The sequence below is a fragment of the Podarcis gaigeae genome (assembly GCF_964106915.1).
Source record: "Podarcis gaigeae genome assembly, chromosome: 2".
Taxonomy (NCBI): domain Eukaryota; kingdom Metazoa; phylum Chordata; class Lepidosauria; order Squamata; family Lacertidae; genus Podarcis; species Podarcis gaigeae.
Window position 1 is genome coordinate 34,688,686 of NC_139679.1, and position 22,133 is coordinate 34,710,818.

General features: G+C 44.4%; 2 protein-coding genes across 4 annotated transcripts in view; both read right to left on the reverse strand.

The window, feature by feature from the left end:
* The window catches only part of LOC310839423 (uncharacterized protein), a 137,771-nt gene extending 128,633 nt beyond the window's left edge, over positions 1–9,138 (reverse strand). Inside the window, exons 1-7 of one of the 3 annotated variants that reach the window (XR_014561494.1) lie at positions 7,750–9,138; positions 5,819–6,148; positions 5,516–5,600; positions 3,760–3,872; positions 2,659–2,702; positions 1,332–1,472; positions 471–1,172 (exon numbers count right to left, since the gene is read on the reverse strand). Coding sequence is in view for 2 of the 3 variants with exons in the window: in XM_083728054.1 (XP_083584180.1) it covers positions 1,020–1,172; positions 1,332–1,472; positions 2,659–2,702; positions 3,760–3,872; positions 5,516–5,600; positions 5,819–6,148; positions 7,750–7,933 (1,050 nt within the window). In the remaining variant the exon portion in view is untranslated. Of the gene's footprint in view, positions 1–122; positions 1,173–1,331; positions 1,473–2,658; positions 2,703–3,759; positions 3,873–5,515; positions 5,601–5,818; positions 6,149–7,749 lie in introns of those variants that run through there. The other 2 variants (XM_083728053.1, XM_083728054.1) reach the window with 2 other exon arrangements.
* A 3,746-nt stretch (positions 9,139–12,884) lies between these two features.
* Positions 12,885–20,546, reverse strand: LOC310839426 (polymeric immunoglobulin receptor-like). The gene is made up of 5 exons (XM_083728057.1): positions 20,426–20,546; positions 19,347–19,679; positions 18,490–18,819; positions 14,061–14,292; positions 12,885–13,036 (listed from the first exon to the last, which is right to left on the reverse strand). Exons 1-5 carry the CDS (start codon positions 20,472–20,474, stop codon positions 12,901–12,903), a joined length of 1,080 nt encoding a protein of 359 aa, XP_083584183.1. The 5' UTR covers positions 20,475–20,546; the 3' UTR covers positions 12,885–12,900.
* Between the last annotated feature and the right edge of the window lie 1,587 nt (positions 20,547–22,133).

Here is a 22,133-nt window from a genome sequence, read left to right on the forward strand (position 1 = left end):
TGCCCAAGGTCCTTTGTTGATTTCCCCGTGTCAAACTTTGCTGTGTAGCCACAAGAAGCAGAAATGTGTTTCTTTTTAAACGTGAGAGCCTATAATTAATGCTGCAGATTCAAGTTTTAGGATACAGATTATTGTTATTGTTTTATTCTCAGTTTCCTGAACAGCTGATTGAACAATGTCCTCTGGGTGGTGTACAGAAGGCAATCAAATACAAAAACGCATTTGGGTCAGTTAAATAACCTCAATACAAATAACTCAGAAACCGACATAAAACTATCAAAACCAGTATAGAATAAATACAGTGGTACCTCTGGTTACATACGCTTCAGGTTACAGACTCCGCTAACCCAGAAATAGTACCTCTAAGAACTTTGCTTCAGGATGAGAACAGAAATCGCGCGACGGCAGCGGGAGGCCCCATTAGCTAAAGTGGTCTTCAGGTTAAGAACAGTTTCAGGTTAAGAACGGACCTCTGGAATGAATTAAGTATGTAACCAGAGGTACCACTGTATAAGCACTAGCTGGAAAACACCACCACACCCAGCAAGGAGTAATCAGTTTGGGTCCAGACCTAATATACTACTGAAGCATATAATTGAAATTAAAAGGCCTGGGATAAAAAGCACCTGGTGCCCAAATTGCTGCAGCAGGCAAATCTTTCTGGGGAAGGTATTCTGCAAATAAACAGCATATAGTCATGCATTAAGGTACATTAAAGCCTCCCTCCCTGCTCAAATTATATTTACCTCTCTGGCATATGCTTTCTCACTGTATGTGGTTGCAGCTAATGCAGATCCATCATTTTCCTTTTACTGTAAGAGTAGGATCTGCTGTCATTTTCCCGTTCCCCGGCAGCTGGTTTTGTTGAAGCAGAGCAGTGATTCAACCTCATTTTATTGCAAGTTACTCTTTTAAAGGGGAAGGGTCTCTGAGCTAGAGAAGTGGTCTGGAGCCTGGATAATAAAACCCACATGACAGTGCACTGAGAGAAACACTTTTGGATTTCTATATATATATATTTAATGGTCAGGCTTCACCTCTGTATAAAAGACCTCCTGAGCAGGTGTCTCTGGGTGGGCTGGCCTGGAGAGATGTATGTTGTTGTAGACGTGACCATGATGATCTGAAATATCCAGGCTGGCATAAGACACCTCATCTTGCTCCTCTGAAGTCTGAAAGAGAATTAGATTAGAAATGCTAACAAGTATACAACAAGCCTCAGGCAGTCTGTAGGTAAGAGCCCTGCTGAATGAGACCGAAGGCCCATACTGGCGCAAACAGATGGCAGTGGCTAATAAGGATGCTGGTTACAGCATTCATTTTCTTCCTACCTTTTCCTGGGAGTGAATCTCTTCATAGTCATTTTCAGGAAGGACCTTAACAATCCTGTAGAGTCCCGTCTCATTATGGTCTGGGGGCTGGTCAGAAATGGTGTTCTCATTCTGAGTATCTTCAGTATTGTGGGTAGGCATCTGTGAGAGGGGAAGTAAACGCAGTTTTGAAAACAAGTCACAGAAAGGGAGCTTTGTACTCATCTGAAATGGCCCTAACTTGGTACTGAAGAAGATTTCTGCCAGCCAGCTAGATTGGAAACATGCCACCAAGAACAAACTTTTTAAGAATGAGGCCTAATGTATGCTGAAATCTTGGCTGTATTAGCAGATGCACTGTTGCTGGTGGTCAAGGGAAAAGAGGTATATAAAGAAGAATTCCTGAGTGCCAGCAGAGAGTTAAAATCACAAAATATGCAGCATGGAAATATAAATGGTTAGACCTTTAAAATATGCCCTTGTGAGTTCCCTCTTCCCCCAGCATAGGAAAAGACCACATGTTTGGTAAGTTAAACATTTGCTTACTTACAAACTGTTCAAAGGTCTGATTCATGTGCCTACCCATACAGCATTCAGAAAAAGTTGTGCAGGCTAAATTTAGTTTAGTTCCAAAGTGGTGAAAGTTATCAGGAATGGCTGATGAGAGCCATGCGGTTGGAGCTGGAGCAACCAGCTTGGAACCTCTTCACATGTTGAGCTTCTCAGGTAGACCGAGGAGGGAACAAAGACTTCCAGTTCCTCCCAAGATGAGGGGAAGTGGACTTGGCTAAAGCTGGCAGGACAGCTTACTTACTCTATGACAGAGCTTTCAAAACTTTTCATGTTGGTGACACACTTTTTAGACATGTATCATTTTGCAACACAGTAATTCAGTTTCTCTAGCAAACCGGAGGTTAGACTCACCCCTTTCTAGCCCTGGGAGGAGCACAGGGAGTATTTGCATGATACACTGTAGCCGAGGCGACACAGGTTGGAAAATTCTGCTCTATGCTATTAACCCCTTCATGTATTAAGTAGACTTAAGCATGTTTGGTATATGAAGCTGGTTAACACACAGCTATGATATCACATTGTGGTATTTTAAGACTGACTTTCACCACATCTGAAGATCTTCCCCATTGCTCCTCAGTACTACTATTCCACTTCTCAGAAATAAGAATTTTAGACTGTTCTGGTGCTACTTATTGTGATTGCATTAATGTTCCTTGTATATTGCGGCAAACCACTTTCATGTATTTTTCATGACATAGTGGTATATAAATATTTATTTTATAAATAATATTAATAAAAAATGTTATCATGGAGTGATGTGAGATTTTTGCCTTACCCTTTCTGGTAGATTTAGCTCCTCTTTTCTCTGAAAATGTGATTCTGAAATGGATGCATCAATTGGAAATCAGGTAGGTCAAACTAAGCAACTGCAGCAACAGGTTAGGTGGTAAGAAAAATCTCCTTGACTGAAATTCTGCACTGGAATTACACCTACTGGAGATTATACTGAATATTTATCCTGTGCTTTTATTTTATTAACCTCCCTGAGATCTTTGGACGAAGGGTGGTATATAAATAATAAACAAACAGACAAATAATCCTAGGCCTATGTACTCAGAAGCAAGTCCCATTGAGTTCAGTGGGCTTATTCCAAGGTAAGTGTGCATAGATTTGCAGCCCTACGACCACAGAGCATGAAATATTGCTAATCACTACTGCCAGCCATGTGGCTTCTCAGTTTGCTCCCTGTCACTCAGGCCCTTCTTAAGATTCCAAGAAGCTTGGGCCTTAATATTTGTTTGAGTCTCTGCTTTTTTCATATTGCACCCTCTCAATGGGTTGTATCTAAGCTAGTTCTAAGGACTCAATCAGAACAAGTATTTATCTTTGTGCAACAGAACATTCTTCCCCTGCACACGCCCTAAATCTGTTCTGGGGCTTCCCCCACTCTTCCAGAACAGATTTTGGGGCAGCAAGGGGACCAGTGGGGGAAGAGGAGTCTCATGTCACCAGCATGGAAATTTAGTTGAATACCTCCTGCTGTCATGTGGTTTCCCCCACTCCCAGTTGGAGGCTCTGTAGACTGATCAATGTTTACTTGGAAGCAGGTTCTCCTGTGTCCAATGAAGCTTACTCCTAAGTACCAGATTTTTCCATCTATTTTGGGGGGACTCAAATTTAAGAAAATGGGGGGAGATCTATCTGTGTTTAAGACACCCCCAAATTTTGGACATTATTTTTTAGGGGAAAACCCTAGTCTTATACACAGAAAAATACAGTATGTGTGCAGAGGATTGTTGCCTCTTAGTTTTACAAACAGGTGACATTCAGAGGTGAATTGTTTAACAGAGCTCTTGTGTTAGGTTTATGCGGAATAAAATTCAAGTAGGAAGGAAGCCTGCTCAGGAATAAACAAAGAATACAGCATCACTCTGACCTGTTTTCTTCTTCCTTGACATCACAAGCAGCACCACAGTTGCAAGTAAGACAAGAATAAATAGTGGGATGATACTATATATCAAAATGTAGAACTTTGTTTCTGGGGGGGTCCTGGCAAAAGAAAAAAGAATAGAATATCAAATGTCACATATTTCCATTAGCCATTTCAACAATGGCCATTTCATTTTAAAAATACATCCTTCTTACATAATATGCAACTTTGTTCCACTTGTTTGTTTTATTGATTCTTCAGCATATCTACTTGGGAGTCAGTCTCGCTGAACTCAATCCAACCTTAGACATGCACAGGGTTGTGCTGTCAATCTCTGATTCCTCCTCCCTCCCCAAAAATGATACATAGGGAAAGGATTTTCTTTTGCAAGAATCAAAGCAAATATTTCGATGTGATTGAAACGCCTTCAAAATTACCATCGTCATCCGGGCTGCCCCAGATTGTTGTGCTGACCCAGGATGAAAACAGAAGATGATATGGATAATGTGCACAGAGGTCTGCACTGCTCTTTTTCAGAGATGTAAAAATGGGAGCAAACCCCCCAAAAGTCAATCAGATTGGAGAGTCTAACATTATATGCATGATTCCACAACAGATAAGGTTTGTTTTAGTCATGTACCTTATGATGTAATTTGTTACTGATCATTAACAGCAATACTGTAATTAATTTGTGAATTGCTTCTGTTGTAATTAATGGCCTTGGAAAGGGGTTTGTGGTGGGTGGCTCCCACCCGTTCGACGTCACAGCAATTGATAATAAGTCAGAAAGTTTTGGAAACAAATTTCTAGCTAACCAAACCTTTTGTATTTTAATGATTTATGTTTTTTATGTGGACTCTTGGGTTATAGACATACATGTAAAGGTAAAGGGACCCCTGACCATTAGGTCCAGTTGTGACGGACTCTGGGGTTGCAGCGCTCATCTTGCTTTGTTGGCCGAGGGAGCCGGCATACAGCTTCCGGGTCATGTGGCCAGCATGACTAAGCCACTTCTGGTGAACCAGAGCAGCGCACGGAAACACCGTTTACCTTCCCACCGGAGTGGTACCTATTTATCTACTTGCACTTTGACGTGCTTTCGAACTGCTAGGTTGGCAGGAGCAGGGACCGAGCAACGGGTGCTCACCCCGTCGCGGGGATTCGAACCGCCGACCTTCTGATCAGCAAGTCCTAGGCAAGCTCACATCCCTTTTAAACATACACATACTTGTGCCTTTTGTTGTTGTTGTTGCTCTTGCTCAGTCATAATTCTTGCAAACATAACCCCCGCAAGAGCAGATACTGAAGGGACTGTCAAGAGACACCAGATCATGCAGATTAAGCATTGCCAGTCCCAATTTCTAAGTTCCTTCAGTGGGGCTGCAAAAATGCTCTACTCCATCACTCTGCAAGTCATAGAAGTGGAGGTTTTCCCAACCCTGCAAGCATGGAATAGTAAAAACCATAGCTAATTTCTGTTCAAACAACAGCACAGGGCAGCAACATGAAAATCAAAAAGTTGTAGCAGTTTCTTCAGACCTAGTATTCTCAAAAGTGCCCAGTACCACAGCTCCCTCTGGGAAACATCTGCTGTCCAAATTTTGGACAGATATTCACAGGCATCTATTCCCCAGTTAATCTGGGAGAGATTAGCTGCAGAAATCGTATATTTCAGTGGTCAGTGACAAAAGGGGGAGATTAAAAGTGGGTCCCGCATAGAAAGCCCCTCACATTGTTATAGAAAAGGAACCCAAATACTCACTCTGTAGGATCTGGGCTGTGGGTAGACTTTACTACGGAGGTGATAAATTCTGGTGTTTCTGTAGATGATAACTTTTCTTCTGGATCTGAGGGAGGTGAGGGGTAGGGGCAAAGGACAAAAAAACAAAAAAGGATCAACAAAAATTGTGGTCATAGTTCCTCTGCTATATCAAGAGCATTCTGTATTTTACTGCATGAAGAGAAGGATTTCATCTATTCATTGATGTTCTAGAGATCTTTTCTTTCTCCATTTCCTCATTCCTGCATTTCTATCATTACAAACGAGAGGAGGAGGAGCATTTACCTGGAGAAACTGTCACGTTCACCCTGTGTCTGATATTGGGCAAGAAACGTTCTATAACACAGTAATAAACACCGGAATCATCCAGATTCAAATTGTCCATGGTCACTTGAAAGTAGTGCTCTTCCTTATTCTCTCTGAGGGAGACTCCGCCCATGTACACCTTTCCGTCTGATGTTATTAAACTTTCGCATGAAGACAAAAATATGCCTTCTTTCATTTTGCACCAACTCTTAGTGTTATCTTCAAAGGTTTGTTGATAATGGCAGCACAAAGAGAGAGATTTCCCTTCATATCCATGCACTTCAACTGGACCAGTCAGTTGCCGTATCTCTGGGGGGGAAGAAAGAGAATCATTCATTGAGTCAATCAGGTTGACATCATGTTGCTGGTGTTGTCAGGCTACAGGGAATCTAATCCCCCTCCCTCACGGCTGGCAGTCAGAAATGGGGAAAACAAGTTCTTACCAAGGTAATTTATTCAATATTCACACAGAGAGATATGCATAATGCTGCCTCTTGGATAATGGCGCAGCTCTGAGTAAAATCCCACTCCCTCTGTCTCTCCTATTATATGTTATCACCTGATCTGTGCTTTCTGCCTCTGAGCTTTCTGTTCTCCTACTCTCAGTGCCCACCTGGACCTGGGAGAGGGAGGGTCTGGCATGCTTTCCAAAGACACTGAGTCTGTCAGCTGTCTCTCCCCTGGTGGTGCTTCTTCTTCCTCCTGCTCCTCTCCCAATATTTCCCAGCTTCTCCCCTCTGCAGCCTCTGAACTGTAACCTTCTGCAAACCACTGTTCTAAATCTATACTGTCTCCCTCTTCTCTGGGAAGTGCAGGAGGAGGGGGGGCGGTCTCTACCATTGCTCCTCAGTCTAGTCCTTGACAGGTGTACAGCATGGCAGCCAAGCCAGGACATTCATTACAAGACAAGTATTTCTACGTCTCTGCAACAAGCATTCACAAAATTGTTCTCCCCATAGCCCCTGTGAGAGGCTCTGGCCCTGCTTTTTCTGTGAGTGGCCTTTGCACCAAGCGCCTTTGGGCAACCAGCTTGTGGATATTAGAAAGAGCGTACCAAAGTATCTGCATTAAAATGAAAAGGTTGTTTAGGCAGCATTGTTTAGTACAGAGGTGCTAGTCTTGGGCATTATTGTATTATTGGATAGTCTCTTTAGTGTGTGTGTGTGTGTGTTACACACACACACTTTGCGACCCCGGATATTTACCAGTATATTTTCCCACCTTGTGGAAATTTCAGAATTGTCATAGCAGGTGGCGCTGTGGGTTAAAGCCTCAGCGCCTAGGACTTGCCGATCGAAAGGTCGGCGGTTCGATCCCTGCGGCGGGGTGCGCTCCCGCTGCTCGGTCCCAGCGCCTGCCAACCTAGCAGTTCGAAAGCACCTCCGGGTGCAAGTAGATAAATAGGGACTGCTTACCAGCGGGAAGGTAAACGGCGTTTCCGTGTGCGGCTCTGGCTCGCCAGAGCAGCGATGTCACGCTGGCCACGTGACCCGGAAGTGTCTCCGGACAGCGCTGGCCCCTGGCCTCTTGAGTGAGATGGGCGCACAACCCCAGAGTCTGTCAAGACTGGCCCGTACGGGCAGGGGTACCTTTACCTTTACCTTTAATGTTGGCTTTGAAGTTTGGAAACGTTTGTCTTGTAATGCGCAACTGTATTCTGAGGTGAGCTTCTTTGCCCCTAAGCATGGCACCAAACAGTTTTTCGAATTCATAGGGAAAAACAAGGAATTTTTGAAAATGGGCATGCCAACCAATTCAGCTACTTGTGCCAGCAGCCATCCACAAATCAGGGCATCATGTCGTATGGTCATATGCTTACATATACACAGTAAGATTCCAAAGTAGTTATTTGGGTATATGCACATGCAAAAGATTGCTATGCCAGTTTGCAACAGAAACAGCATGTTTACCTTTCGCTTTCCACCATTTGTCTCTCAAGTCTTCTATCTCTGGACTTTCAGTAGTGACATCCCATGCATTTTGGCAGACTTCCTCCTTATGGTTCAAGATCTGTGGCCTTGACGTAGCATTTTTCTCTTCTTTACCTGAAATTAGCACCCAGCCCAGGAGAGACAACATCCTCAACGGTCTCATGATTCTGCTTCTCTCCTCTGCTGAAGTTTGAGGGAGGTAAAGGGTAGCCAGTCTCTCCCAGAGGCCTCAAGATACTCTCACAAGTTTCTGGCAGGAAAGAGAATCTTCAAAGCTCACTGGCGATAACTTAACCCCCGCCCCTGAAAGCAGAAGTGCTCAGCCTTCTTCAGAAATAGGGGGAAAAGGACAGATTCTCTTCTGCAATCCTTAGTATGCAAGCAGCTGTGGTTAGTGTATTCCCTCCCCCCTTTATATTAAGAAACACACATGCTAGCTGAGGAGTATAATGTAAATGCATTTCAGTGGACCGGAATTACTTTAACCAATACTCTGACCTAGTGTAGTTACAACTGGGCTGTGATAAGCAAGAGAAGATGCACAGTATTTTCCCATAAGAACATGAAAACAGCCCTAGTGAATCAGAAGGCCAGTGGCCCATCTGGTCTTAGAATTGTAGAGTTGGAAGGGATCCTGACGATCATCTAGTCCAACTCCCTGCATTGCAGGAATATGAAGCTGTCTCCTAGGGGATTGAACCTGCAACCGTGGCGTTATCAGCGCTGCACTCTAACCAACTGAGCTAGTCAGGTCCAACATCCTGTCCTTACAGTGGACAGTTTGATGCAGTAGCCAAAGTTCTCTCATGGTGGTGTCACCTCATTAGAGAGCTTTCTGCTCCCCGTTCCCCCACCATCATACGGTTTAATTCCCTGTGATACACAAAGAGACGGTGTGGTTACAAGTGAGTTGTGCGGCAGGAAGTGTGGGAGCTGAAGCTCTCTTCCGGTTGTGTCTCCTATGCATCCAGATAATTGCAAAAAGCAGAAACAGGAAGAAGGGCATTTTCAGGCTGATCGGAACCAGGAAGTACCCATAAATAAGATATCTGCAGCACAGCAACAGAAGAGAAAATAGAAGAAAACAAAGCTATTTCCCACCATTTGCTAATGAAAAAGTGCTGCATACGCAAAGATTATGCGGCGGCTGGGCTGCAGTTTTAAAGCAATGATAAAGCACCCAGGTCAAAAATATGTAGGATGCGTTTCAGATGTATGAGAGAGAAATCATTTCTGGGACCACCAATGAACTTAATATATAATTGAAGGAAGGCCAGACTTGACAATATTGAGCAGCACAAAATTTATTATCCCGTTAACGAAGAACGGCAGACCATGAAAAAGATACTGGAAACTGCAGCATGTTTGGAAAAGGCTCAGTGTGGATGACCTATGTAGGGAGAGAAGTGGAGGTGAGGACTATAGAAAATGCTAGACTATGCAGGATATTGGCCAACAAAAGCCCCACTAAGCATCCTCTTTAATAATAATAATAATAATAATAATAATAATAATAATAATAATAATACCTGACCATCTGGCTGGGTTTCCCCACTTGCAGTTTTACCTCAGCCTTGGGGACTAGGAGCTTAACTTCTCCAAAATAGAAATGATGAGTTTTCAAGCACTCTCAGAGACATCAATTTTCTACATTCCCCTGTTACATTGTGAAAATGGTATAACTGGAACTTACTCTGACTGTCAGCACACAGCAAGGGAGTCAGAATGCTCAGTTGTGCTTTGCCAGTCATATTGATAGAGGGAGCAAGGTCTGGTTGTTCAGTTATTGCTAATTCTTCTTCTGTATCTAAGAAGGGGGCTAAAAATAATTGATGAATAGTGTCAGCTGTTGCGGGTGAGCTGTTTGCACTTTCCAAAATGGCAGACGTATTTTGCACTGAGGTAATTGATGGTGATGAGCTCTTGAGCAATAAGATGAAATTTCTCCTCACGTACTGCTTTGTCATCCTGTGGAAACTCATGGCCATGAGGAGGTCAAGTCATTGAGAAACTGGAAATGGAGGATTAGTGTTCCATAGTTCATACCCCCGAATGCAGTGCATTGGGGGCACTTCAGGGCATAAAACTGTGATCTACTTGCAAGAAGAATCCTCAGGCCTGCCCATCCATGCCTTGAGGCTGTGGGAGAGAGACAGGAGCCCTGCTTGAAAGCTGGCCTGCCCAAGTCCTCTTCTTTACAGAGCTACAAAGATAGAGGTAAACATTCTGTTTGAACACTGTCTTTGGCTCCAGTGTTGAACCATTTCGATTGGATACACCCTGCTGATGTGGATAGATTCCTCTGAGCTGCCAGGCCCACCACTTGCCCTCTTGACCCGTGCCCGTCTTGGCTGATTAGAGCGTACCCAGACATTGCATGGATCCCCTTGGTTGAAATTATCAATTTGTCCCTTGGCACGGGGACATTCCCAGGGGAGCTGAAGGAAGCAGTGGTGTGTCCGCTCTTAAAGAAAACTTCATTAGATCCTTCATTGTTGTAGTGAAGTTGGGGAATCTTGGTATGTCAAACGCTGGTTCACGCAGGAGTGAGGCATTGTGGGAGAGATAAGATTGTGGCCTTCTGGGGAATGGGTGTTTGGTCTCTTTAAACATAAAACTGCCTGTCTCTAGAAGTGTGAGTCAATAACTGGTACATCTTGACTCTAGGCAGGATGAGATGTTATCTGATTTGCAAACCCTGGCACAGCTGGGGGCCTGAGTGTGGATTGGGTTGTAAAAAGGCACAGGAGGCTATCAAGTCATTTACAACTTAGGAGCCTGGTACAGGTAAGTGAGGCCTGGGAACCTCTTTTGATCTTAAGGTCTCTGAGTCTAAACAAAGTTCAGCTGTGCTGGTCTCCTGATAATCAGGAGTATCTGCCCTCCCTTCCCCACAGGTGGGCGGGTATACAGCCATTGGTACAGCCATTGGTAAATTGGTAATTAACCTGAAGAAATGATTGGTCCTTAACCTGTCCTCCACGTGGCTTTTCAGGGATAAAGGATTTGGGAATTCAGATGCAAAGGGCAGAACATCTTGCTCTGGTACTTCACCTGGGGGCGTTTGACCAGTGAAAGGACTATGCTGTGTTAACTCTGCTGTGTTTCGAACTACTGTTGCTGTGTGAGTATGGTTTTAGCTGGTCATACTTTACAATGTTTTTATTTTTTTGTTTGTAACCTTCTAAGAAATGTGCAATTTTTTGAGGAGCTTTTTCAATAACCTTGGAAAAGGACTTTTTGTCTTTTGTACCCTGTGCCTTTGCTTGGGGAAGCTAAACTGGAGCTTACCATTTGGACACCTACCTGTTGAATTTCTGTCTGCGTCACGGTAAAGTGACTCAGGGCTGGGCAAACCTGGTAAATATCGAAGGGGGGTTCCCCTCCTTGAACCCCATTCGAGGGTGGTCCAGGAAAGGAGATGGTGGCATCTTTACCGTCTGGCTTGTGGTTTGCAACAACTAGCGATTTCTCCCCCTTCCTGGCCAAGTCCTGCTGGTGTCTAGGGGGAATGGTCGGGGTGTGTGTGTGTGTGTGTGTGTGTGTGTGTGTGTGTGTGTGTGTGAATAGTCCCACTTACTACACTTGTCCTTTCTTGAATTAAATAAAATGTTTTGCATAAAATAAAAATAAAAACCTTAAGTCTGGAGGAGGCGGCCAGAAGTCCTCAGTGCAGTTAATGTGCCGGTGAGGAAGGGCTAAGAGTAGGAAGTTTACTTCTCTGAGGCCCAGAGACAATGAAACCTGTACCAATCCATTGTTCAGGTTATGGAGCCATGTGGTTTGGATTTATAGGAGCCCGCACTGGTTTTTGACCCTGCTCTATTAGCAGTATTATGTTTAGATATATTTATTGTTGCCATAAAAAGGTAAAGGTAAAGGGACCCCTGACCATCAGGTCCAGTCGTGACTGACTCTGGGGTTGCGCGCTCATCTCGCTCAAGAGGCCGGGACCCGGCGCTTGTCTGCAGACAGCTTCCGGGTCATGTGGCCAGCATGACTAAGCCACTGCTGGCGAACCAGCGCAGCACACAGAAACGCCGTTTACCTTCCCGCCAGAGCGGTACCTATTTATCTACTTGCACTTTGAGGTGCTTTCGAACTGCTAGGTGGGCAGGAGCTGGGACCAAGCAATGGGAACTCACCCCATTGCGGGGATTCGAACCGTTGACCTTCCGATCAGCAAGTCCTAGGCTCTGTGGTTTAACCCACAGCGCCAAATCGCTGCGGGACCTAAAGGTCTTTTGCATTGTTTCAGGGAATAGTATAACCCTGTAAAAGGTTCAGAGCCATCTTGAGTGCAACGTGTACATGATATTTTTTTAAACCTCATAGGGGACATTTTTCCTTGCGACTGAGAACTGTGAGTATTTGGAAATAAAGCTCAGAAGAAAAATGTAGTGTACTGAAGTACTGGTGTCAGTTTGCAGCTTTGTTATTGTTCCATTTGAAGGAAAGAGACACTGAAAAGAAAATTGGTTGGCCAAGAGATGGCAATATGACGTTCATGTGTATGAAATCCAACTCTTGTGTGTTTTTTAAAAAGGAACTTTGTTGACATTTGCCTTCCCTGCAAACGATGATAAATGTTGGGTTCAAAATAAACAAATCAAGACCAAATTCCCACGGAGATTGCAACATGCTTCAGGGACTCGGTGCTGATCTGAAACTTGTGAATGCGTTTTAAAGGGTTAGGTGCAGAGGGTCTTGCTTTGCATCAATTTGTAGAGGTCAATGAATTGTCATTTGTTGTATTGGTCACAGGTAATTTGCCAGAAAATATCCCCCCCCTCCCCAGTTTCCAATAAACATTACAAAAAGTGGCACTTGCCCATGAAAACTAGCTCTCATTGTAATTTGCTGCAGATGGGTTGTCCAAGTTACAGATAAATGATTGAGATTACAAATCTAGTAGATTGGCCACATCTTTTAAAACACACTTAAAAAGAAAGCATCTAAATAACCTGTGGCACACCTTTTATTGCTCTTTTTAAGGGAAGATCAAGCCTATTAAGACACAAATACTTTGAATACTGGAGTTATAACAGCATTACCTAAAACAATATATTATGTAAAGAAGCACAATATATTATGTAAAGAATCTTAACAGTTACATTGGTCACTATGGGATTACTGCACAGCATTTTCTTGCCACATGGCAGCTGAAGGTCTCTTCTGATTGTATCTTCTATGCATCCAGATAATTGCAATGACCAGACCCAGGAGGATAAGGGTTTTCAAGGCGAAAAGCACAGAAATCAGGTATCTGTATAAATGAAACAGAATCATAATAATACACCACCCATTCGACTGGGTTGCCCCAGCCACTCTCAGCAGATATATAATTGCTGATAGAAGAAAACAGGACTATTTCCCACCATTCTCTAATATAGAAGCTTTGTGGATTAACACACCACAGCCGGTGCTCCCATGAGCCTTTCTGAGGGAATCGACTCTAATGGCACTCAAGGGTGGCATCTGGGTGTTGCACCCGCCTCCCTGCTAGCTTGTAGCGGCAGTGCCTCCTCCCCCCAGGGACACTGACTTCAGGAATACAGTGGTACCTCGGGTTACATACGCTTCAGGTTACAGATTCCGCTAACCCACAAATAGTACCTCATGTTAAGAACTGTGTTTCAGGATGAGAACAGAAATTGGGCAGCAGTGGTGGGGCGGCAGCGGGAGGCCCCATTAGCTAAAGTGGTACCTCAGGTTAAGAACAGTTTCAGGTTAAGAACAGACCTCCAGAACAAATTAAGTTCTTATCCTGAGGTACCACTGTACAGGAAAACTAGGAGGAATGGCAGCTAAAGATGATGGAATATGCAGAGTTAGCAGGCCTAACCAGCAAGGTGAAAGAACAAGGAGATCAAGTTTATAAAGAGGAATGGAAAATTTTTGTGGAGTATTTGCATATAATTGTAAGAAAGTGGAAACACTAGCCGGATTAATGTCAATTCAACAGTCTGGTTTTGATTGAGGTAATATGAAAAGGAGGTGAAATTGGTTGGTTGGAATAGAATAGAATAGAATAGAATAGGCAGTAAGAATGGGAAACTTAAAAGACCCATGGAAGGAGAAGGGAAGTTGATGTATTTTATAGGTGCTTGTTTATTTGTGGAAACTGTATAATTGAAAACTTTATTTAAAAAATCAATTACAAACAGGGAATCTAGGAAAACAGGCCTTGCTAGCCACCAGCAGGTGGCAGCGAGAAAACATTTTAGAGGTTGCTGAGCCAAAATATCAGTGATATCACATGTTTACACAAAGGGAATCTCAATACTTACTCTGTTAGACTAGGGCTGAAGCCTGATTGGTTGTTTGTTTGTTCTTGTTTGGTAGTTATTAGAAAGAGATCAGGTTCTGACTGACTGCTAATTGCTGTTGTTTCTTCTGAATCCACGGAGGAATCTGGGAAGGATTGTTTGGTTGGTTGTTCTTGTTTGGTAGTTATTAGAAAGAGATCAGGTTCTGACTGCCTGCTAATTGCTGTTGTTTCTTCTGAATCTGAGGAGGAAGCTGAACAAAGATGAAGAAATGGACAGTTTCAGACACTGAAGAGACCAAGAACTTCAGAAAATGTGAAGAGGGACTGGCAAATAAGGGATAGTTCCAGTTCAACAAAACAAGAGCCATGGTCAGATCACTTCCTGGTGCAACTAGACTTCTCCGCAACCCTTCCCATCTGCAGGGAGGTGAAACCAATTTGAATGTTCTGCCTCTGCCACTTAATGGATCCAAATGGCTTCAGAAAAGTGATAGGGGCGGTGCTTTTTTTCCCCTTTAAATTTTTTTAGGGGTACTCTCATTTTGACTCAAGAAAATCACCATTTTATAGTTCAAATTGGGGGAAATAAATACAGTAGCTAAATGGATAAAAGTACTGTACAAAGATTTACAAAATGTTTATGTGTACGCCTGCGTCCCCCCAGAAAAAAAAACACTGGGTAGGGGATACATTATTATCCCGTGTTGATGGCCTCTCGGCTGATACTCTGGTGGCCCACTGGAATGTCTAGTTAACCAGGGTTATAGACTGTTAATTCTGAAGTGCCCTCTCCGATTGCATGGAGCTGGGATGACCGAGTGGTTTTCCCAAGGGCTGAAGGTGATGAAACGATCTCTGAGAGGACTAGGGTGCCGGTGGGGGAAAACATGTCCCAAATTGGACTGAACATAGGTTAGAGCTCATTGCAGAGCCTACCAAATCGCAATAGCGATGGCAAAGAAGACCCTTTTCACCATCTCTATGGCATCTGCGGAAAGCATTTCCAGGAGACTCTTAGGTGGTTTGTAGTCTAACAGAACCACCTTTGCCATTGGAGTCAAAGAAGGACTCCAAAATCTCCTGCAAAGATTTTGCAAAGCTTTTTGCAGATAAAATCACCCAGATTCAGAAAGAGGTAGGCGCCACTGTGGTAGCAGGACTGGCATGGGAGAGTTTCAGCATTCTGTCTAGTCAAATTGTATAAGATCAATTTCAACCTGATTACCTCTGAGGAGGTAGACAGTGTGCCTGGACGAGTGAAACCTGTCCCCTCGACCCTTGCCTATTCTGGCTCATAAAAGCGAGCCAGGCTGACTGAGACCCTACCTGCCTGCAGACTGTCTTGCCAGAGTGGTGCATTCTTTGGTTATCTCCTTCTCCAGGAAGGAACATGGAGCCAGGAAGGCTAAATACATGGGCTCAGTGTGCTCTTTACTACTTTTTATTTTGCGCTCTTCCATTATTGTTGGTACAGTGTTCGTAAGGAAGTCTGTTTGCCTCAGTAAAGGTTTTTTTTACTGTGAATTTTGACCCTGCGTTTTGACTTCACTGCGCGACAAGACCTACATTGGCTCCCAGTGTGTTTCTGAACACAATTCAAAGTGTTCGTTTAAAGCCCTTAATGACTTTGGCCCAGTATGCCTGAAGGAGTGGTTCCATCCCCATTGTTCAGCCCAAACACTGAGGTCTAGATCCAAGGGCCTTCTGGGGGTTTCCTCATTGTGAGATGTTAAATTACAGGGAAGCAGGTAGAGGGCCTTCTCAGTAGGGGCACCCACCCTGTGGAACACCCTCCAGTGAGATGTCAAAGAGATAAATAATTATATGATCTTCCGTAAACATCTGAAGGCAGCCCTATATCACGGTGCTTTTAATGTGTAATATTCTATTCTGCTGCTGCTGCTGCTGTGCTTTTGTATACCCTGTTGGAAGCTGCCCATTATTTTATTATGTCACTTTTGAACTTGCTGACAGGGGAATCGGTGACAGGAGACAATTCTGCAAGCATAGTTTTCCCTTATGTGAATATTACACCAGCATCATGCAGCAACATAATACAAGCCTTGTTTCATTTACCATTATTTACCGGTACCTGCTTAACAGGCAATATAATACCCTTTTGGAAAGAGAAAAATTATCACAATACTGTATTCACTTCATACATATATATATATATATATATATATATATATATATATATATATGCAGGTTTTGGTGTCCTCGGGTGTCTTCCCGTGTAAAAGTTGGGGTGTCTAGGCGACGTTTCGACGAGGTCTCACTCGTCATCTTCAGGCTGGTGCTTTCGGCTTCTTGTTACTGGAACAGAGCGGGATCTCAATGTTTGAGTTCCTATAAATACTGTAGAGGGGGTGTGGTGTCTAGCCTCCAATGTTCTGGGCAGAGAGGAAGTTCCCAGGCTAGTGTGCCTTTTCTTCTTTTGTTCCTTAATTACTTGAGAGATACCTTGAGTGATTTCTTGAGTGATATCCTGAGTACCACTTAGGTGGGTCATTAGGTGTGGATTAGTTGCTAAAGTCTTTGTGTCTTGACCTCTTGAACTTTGTGAAGAGTTTTCCTGAGAAGATGGCTGTATTGCACTTAGTTGTGCTTTGGCTTGGCTTCGTGTATAGGGGCGAGCTGTGGTTTTGTGGCTTGTGTCAGCCAGATCTGTGTAGGGATTGCAGGGGGGTGCAGCATCCGGAGGTGCCACCATGGATTGGCTACTGGATGGTGTCAGTAATTCATCTGTGGAGAGGGTCTGGGTTTGGGTCTGGTGTGGTTGATTGGTGTTGGCGTTCTGTGTGCCTCTGGATCTGGTGTCAGTTTTTGTGGGGAGGGCTAATTTCCAGATGTCTGGCAAGCGGGATGTGTCGTCACGCTTGTTCATGTTGTGAGGGTGTTTCTCTATCTCGATGGCTTCCATGATTATTCTCTTGTGGTGATGTTCCGTGTTAAAGAGCAATTTGGAATCTGCAAAATTAATTTCGTGTCCTGTTTCTTTCATGTGTTGGAAAAGAGAGGAAGTTTTTTCTTCTTTTTTGACGGCATTCTTGTGTTCTGCGATACGTGCATTTATTCGTCTGTTTGTTTGTCCAATGTACGTGGCTGGGCAGACTTTGCAGGGTATTTCATAGATCCCTTGGTTTTCCAACTGGATTTTATCCTTGGGGTTTCTGAGGATATTGGCTATTTTTTGGTTGGTGCAAAAGGCTGTTTTGATATTGTGTTTATGGAGGATTTTGCTAATTTTATCTGTAGTGCCCTTGATATAAGTGACGACACATCCCGCTTGCCAGACATCTGGAAATTAGCCCTCCCCACAAAAACTGACACCAGATCCAGAGGCACACAGAACGCCAACACCAATCAACCACACCAGACCCAAACCCAGACCCTCTCCACAGATGAATTACTGACACCATCCAGTAGCCAATCCATGGTGGCACCTCCGGATGCTGCACCCCCCTGCAATCCCTACACAGATCTGGCTGACACAAGCCACAAAACCACAGCTCGCCCCTATACACGAAGCCAAGCCAAAGCACAACTAAGTGCAATACAGCCATCTTCTCAGGAAAACTCTTCACAAAGTTCAAGAGGTCAAGACACAAAGACTTTAGCAACTAATCCACACCTAATGACCCACCTAAGTGGTACTCAGGATATCACTCAAGAAATCACTCAAGGTATCTCTCAAGTAATTAAGGAACAAAAGAAGAAAAGGCACACTAGCCTGGGAACTTCCTCTCTGCCCAGAACATTGGAGGCTAGACACCACACCCCCTCTACAGTATTTATAGGAACTCAAACATTGAGATCCCGCTCTGTTCCAGTAACAAGAAGCCGAAAGCACCAGCCTGAAGATGACGAGTGAGACCTCGTCGAAACGTCGCCTAGACACCCCAACTTTTACACGGGAAGACACCCGAGGACACCAAAACCTGCATTCCTGTACCCGTGAAAATCTACGAAAGCATATATATATATATATATATATATATATATAAAGTATAGAAGAAGGAACTCTCCTTATCTTTGCAATTCTGTGCACACTTACCCAGCAGTAAGCACCTTTGGGGTTAATGTGCATAAGATCACATTTATTCCATCTTTTGAGTTTCCTGTGGTGCTTGGAAATGGGACTCACCTGGGAGAACAGTATTATTTACAGGGAAACCAACATCAGAGTCAGTTCTTTCTATACCACACCACTAAATCCCAGCATCTTGCTGTGTGAGGTTCTCCAGTCTGACTCTGAATTCCAAACAAGAATGATTATCCTTGATAAAAACTCTGCTAGCAGTCCTTTCTTCTTCAGATCCTGTCGTCTGAACAACTATTTCACAATTGCTGTGAACGCAATTGATGTACTGGAGATTTTTTTCTTTCCTCATTCCTGCATTTCTATCATTACAAACAAGGAGAGGAGGAGGAGGAGGAGCATTTACCTGGAGAAACTGTCACGTTCACCCTGTGTCTGATATTGGAGAAGAAATGATCTATAACACAGTAATAAACACCGGAATCATCCAGATTCAAACTGTCCATGGTCACTTGAAAGTAGTGCTCTTTCTTTTTCTCTCTGAGGGAGACTCCGCCCATGTACACCTTTCCGTCTGATGTTATTAAACTTTCGCATGAAGACAAAAATATGCCTTCTTTCATTTTGCACCAGCTCTTAGTGTTATCTTCAAAGGTTTGTTGATAACGGCAGCGCAGAGAGAGAGATTTCCCTTCATATCCATGCACTTCAACTGGACCAGTCAGTCGCCATGTCTCTGGGGGAAAGAAAGAGAATCATTCATTGCAGTCAATCAGGTTGACACCATGTTGCTGGTGTCAGGCTACAGGGAACCTAATCCCCCTCCCTCACTGCTGGCAGCCAGAAATGGGGGAAAACAAGAAGTTCTTACCAAGGTAATTTATTCAATATTCACAGAGAGAGATGCATAATGCCACCTCTTGGATAATGGCGTTGCTCTGAGTAAAGTCCCATCTCCTCCATCTCTCCTATTATGTCATCCCTACGTTGGCTGATCTGTGCTTTCTGCTCTGAGCTTTCTGTTCTCTTACTCTCAGTGCCTGCCTGGACCTGGGAGGGGGGCAGTTCTAGCATGCTTAGTGGCGTCGGAAGGGGGTGCACGGTGGGGTGGTCTGCCCCGGTGACATCCTGGGGGGGGTGTGACATTATCTTTGCAAGTCTGTGTACACTTACCCAGCAGTAAGCACCTTTGGGGATAATGTGCACAAGGTCACATTTATTCCTTCTTTTGAGTTTCCTGTATAACTTGGAAACAGGACTCACCTGGGAGAACAGTAATATTTACAGGGAATCCAGCATCATAGCCAGCTCTTGATATGCCACACCAGTAAATCCCAGCATCTTCCTGTGTGAGGTTCTCCAGTCTGACTGTGAATTCCAAACGAGAATGATTATCCTTGATAAAAACTCTGCTAGCAGTCCTTTCTTCTTCAGATCCTGTCGTCTTAACAACTGTTTCACAACTGCTCCATAGACTTCCTTTGCACCAATATTTTACATGTTTCCTAAACCCAACATCATATTTGCATCTCACAAAGAGTGACCTACCCAAAAATCCACTCAGTGCTTCAGGACCAGTCAGATCAGACATGCAACCTGAAAAGCAGAATAAACCTGGAGTGAGGTATTAGCTCTCCAACTAATATCATGGAAAAATATAAAATTACACACACCCCATGTCGCTTGTTGATTCATAGGTTACTGCATCCATACAGACCACATTCCCAGCACCAAGAGCCGCTTTTTCAGCTTCAAAGACCCTGCCGCTGAATTCTAACTTCCTTTTGAAGCATGGTCAGATCTGGGAGGGATGCGGGGAGGGAGTGACTCTCCAAACGGATAACATGATGGCAAACCACAGCCATATGAAATGGCCACTGACCAACCAAGGACATATACAGCAACAATCTTGGGTTGGGAAACAAAGCACCAATACTGTAGCACACTTTAGGGTCAGGGGCCCATTGTGGAAGTGAGCGCTGTTCACATCTGTGCAAGCATGGGCCCTAATAAAAAGTTAATAAGGTACCAAATCCATCTCTCAACTGAGAGGTTTAAATATTGGAACAAGTCTGCTCTTAAGTCCTCATAGACTGAGCAAATCAGTAAGCAGTGGGGTAGCTCTTCAGCAACATGGAACATTATGTACACATGGGCAAACTCTCTTCCTAAGGAATATGGCAATAGCATTCTTCAACTATGGCAGCGTGCATTGACTGGAACTGCAGAGAAGCCATGCCCTCCCCTGCCTCTGATCCTACCCTCTCTTGCCACACACAGCTCACGTCTTTTTTTGTAATTCAGTACTTGTGCCCTCACTACCATCTTTCTCTTTTCCTTACCTGGAAGCAGCACCCAGGTGAGGAGCATCCAGTTCCCCCAGAGGCTCATGGTGCTGTTGTCTTCCCTGCTCAAGGGACCTGGAGGGAAGCCAAAGTCTCGCAGGAAGCTCACGGGGAAAAGAGGGGCTCCAATTGCCAGAATAAGCTCCGGCTAAATGAAGCAGAGCTTCGGAAAGTGAAAGTAGGAAGGCTTCTATATTGCATGTTTGATGGGCAAGACTGTGGTTAGTGTTGTTCTGCTTTTGTCCTGCACAAGCAGAACGGAAAGAGAAAGAGCAGCTTCAATGGGTCGCGCCAAGTGTCCATCAAGTCCATTTACCCCTCTTGGTGTGGCGTTGTGGCAGGACGGTGGAGGCTCCACTGGGGCCCTGATGGGAGAACTGGAACTGCCGTGCCCTTCGTGATGAACTTATGCCCCCACCACCCATCAGGAACTGGATCCTAGCCTGCACCCTGCTTTGGTGAATGGGGATGCAGGCTGGTTCTTGGGCTGTGCCAGGGGGCGGAGCAAACAGGGCAGGAAGGCTTCCCTCGGTTCCACCCCTTGCCCATTTAAGCAGCTCGCACCTAGGGCACTACCTGTACGTTCCTTTATTGGGTTTTCCCGCCCTCCTACCCTTGGTTTAAGCTGATGGCCAAGGACTTTGCTGCGACTACAGTGGTTGCCGTCTAAGGGGCCAGATAGGAATTTGCCCACCGGGTTAATTGGCTCTGACCTGGTGGTTTTGCCTTCCTCATAGCAATTGTCACAACTGGTTGGGCATTGGACCAATCCTTTGTCTTGGGTGGAGGGGAGGTTGTAGTCTCTGCCTGCTCCTCCAAACACTGAGGTATCCCGTTAAAGGGATCTGGGGTGAGTGGCCAGTTTGCCTGCCCAGGCAGGGCTAGGGCAGAAGGAACTCCCCCAAACAGCAGTCCCTTGGTGGGGGGTCACCCTATTTGATGTAAGTCTTAGGAACCCCCGCCTGGATTGACCACGCATCACTTCCAGCAGGTGGGCCGGAAGTATTTCGATTGTCCCATGCCCAAGCCAAACCTCTTTCATCTGTATTCAATAAAGTTGTGGCCTGTTTTGACCCAAAACCAGCCTTATTGGTCTCTTATTTATATGGGTTGGGGTATGGGGAACACCATGCTTGGACCTGCAAGTTCAGGATTCTGAGGGTGTCAGATTAATGTCTCTGGAAAGTCCACAAATGAGCATTTACATTTCTCTGAATTCTGTGCTGCAGTCCTCTGATCAAACAGTGCTTACAAAAATGTATATATTAGAGGGAAATGTGAAAATACGTCAGTGAAAATAACGTAGAAGAATGAATTATGTTAGGAGAATTTGCTCGCAAAAAATTGTTCGAATTGCATACAAAAATGTGTTTATTCAGAGAAATTAGCCTCCATGACCAGTCCGATCAAGGGGCATCCCCTCACTGGGAGCAAGCGCAAACATACGTTGAAGGGTTATAATAATCACAACAGTTTATATGTGACAATAACAGTATTTGATATATGCATGGGGGTGGGGTGGAATGTGGCCACAGCAATGGAAGACTAGGAGGAGGAGGTGAGCATCTAACAGTGGCAGTGAAGAGTAGGGGTCACAGGAGGTGGCACTGGGTTTTTTGCCTCTAGCAGCAGAACATCCCACGCTGGACATGAACTGTACAATTATAAACACCCCATAAGCAAATCACAAGAACTTGCAGGCTGA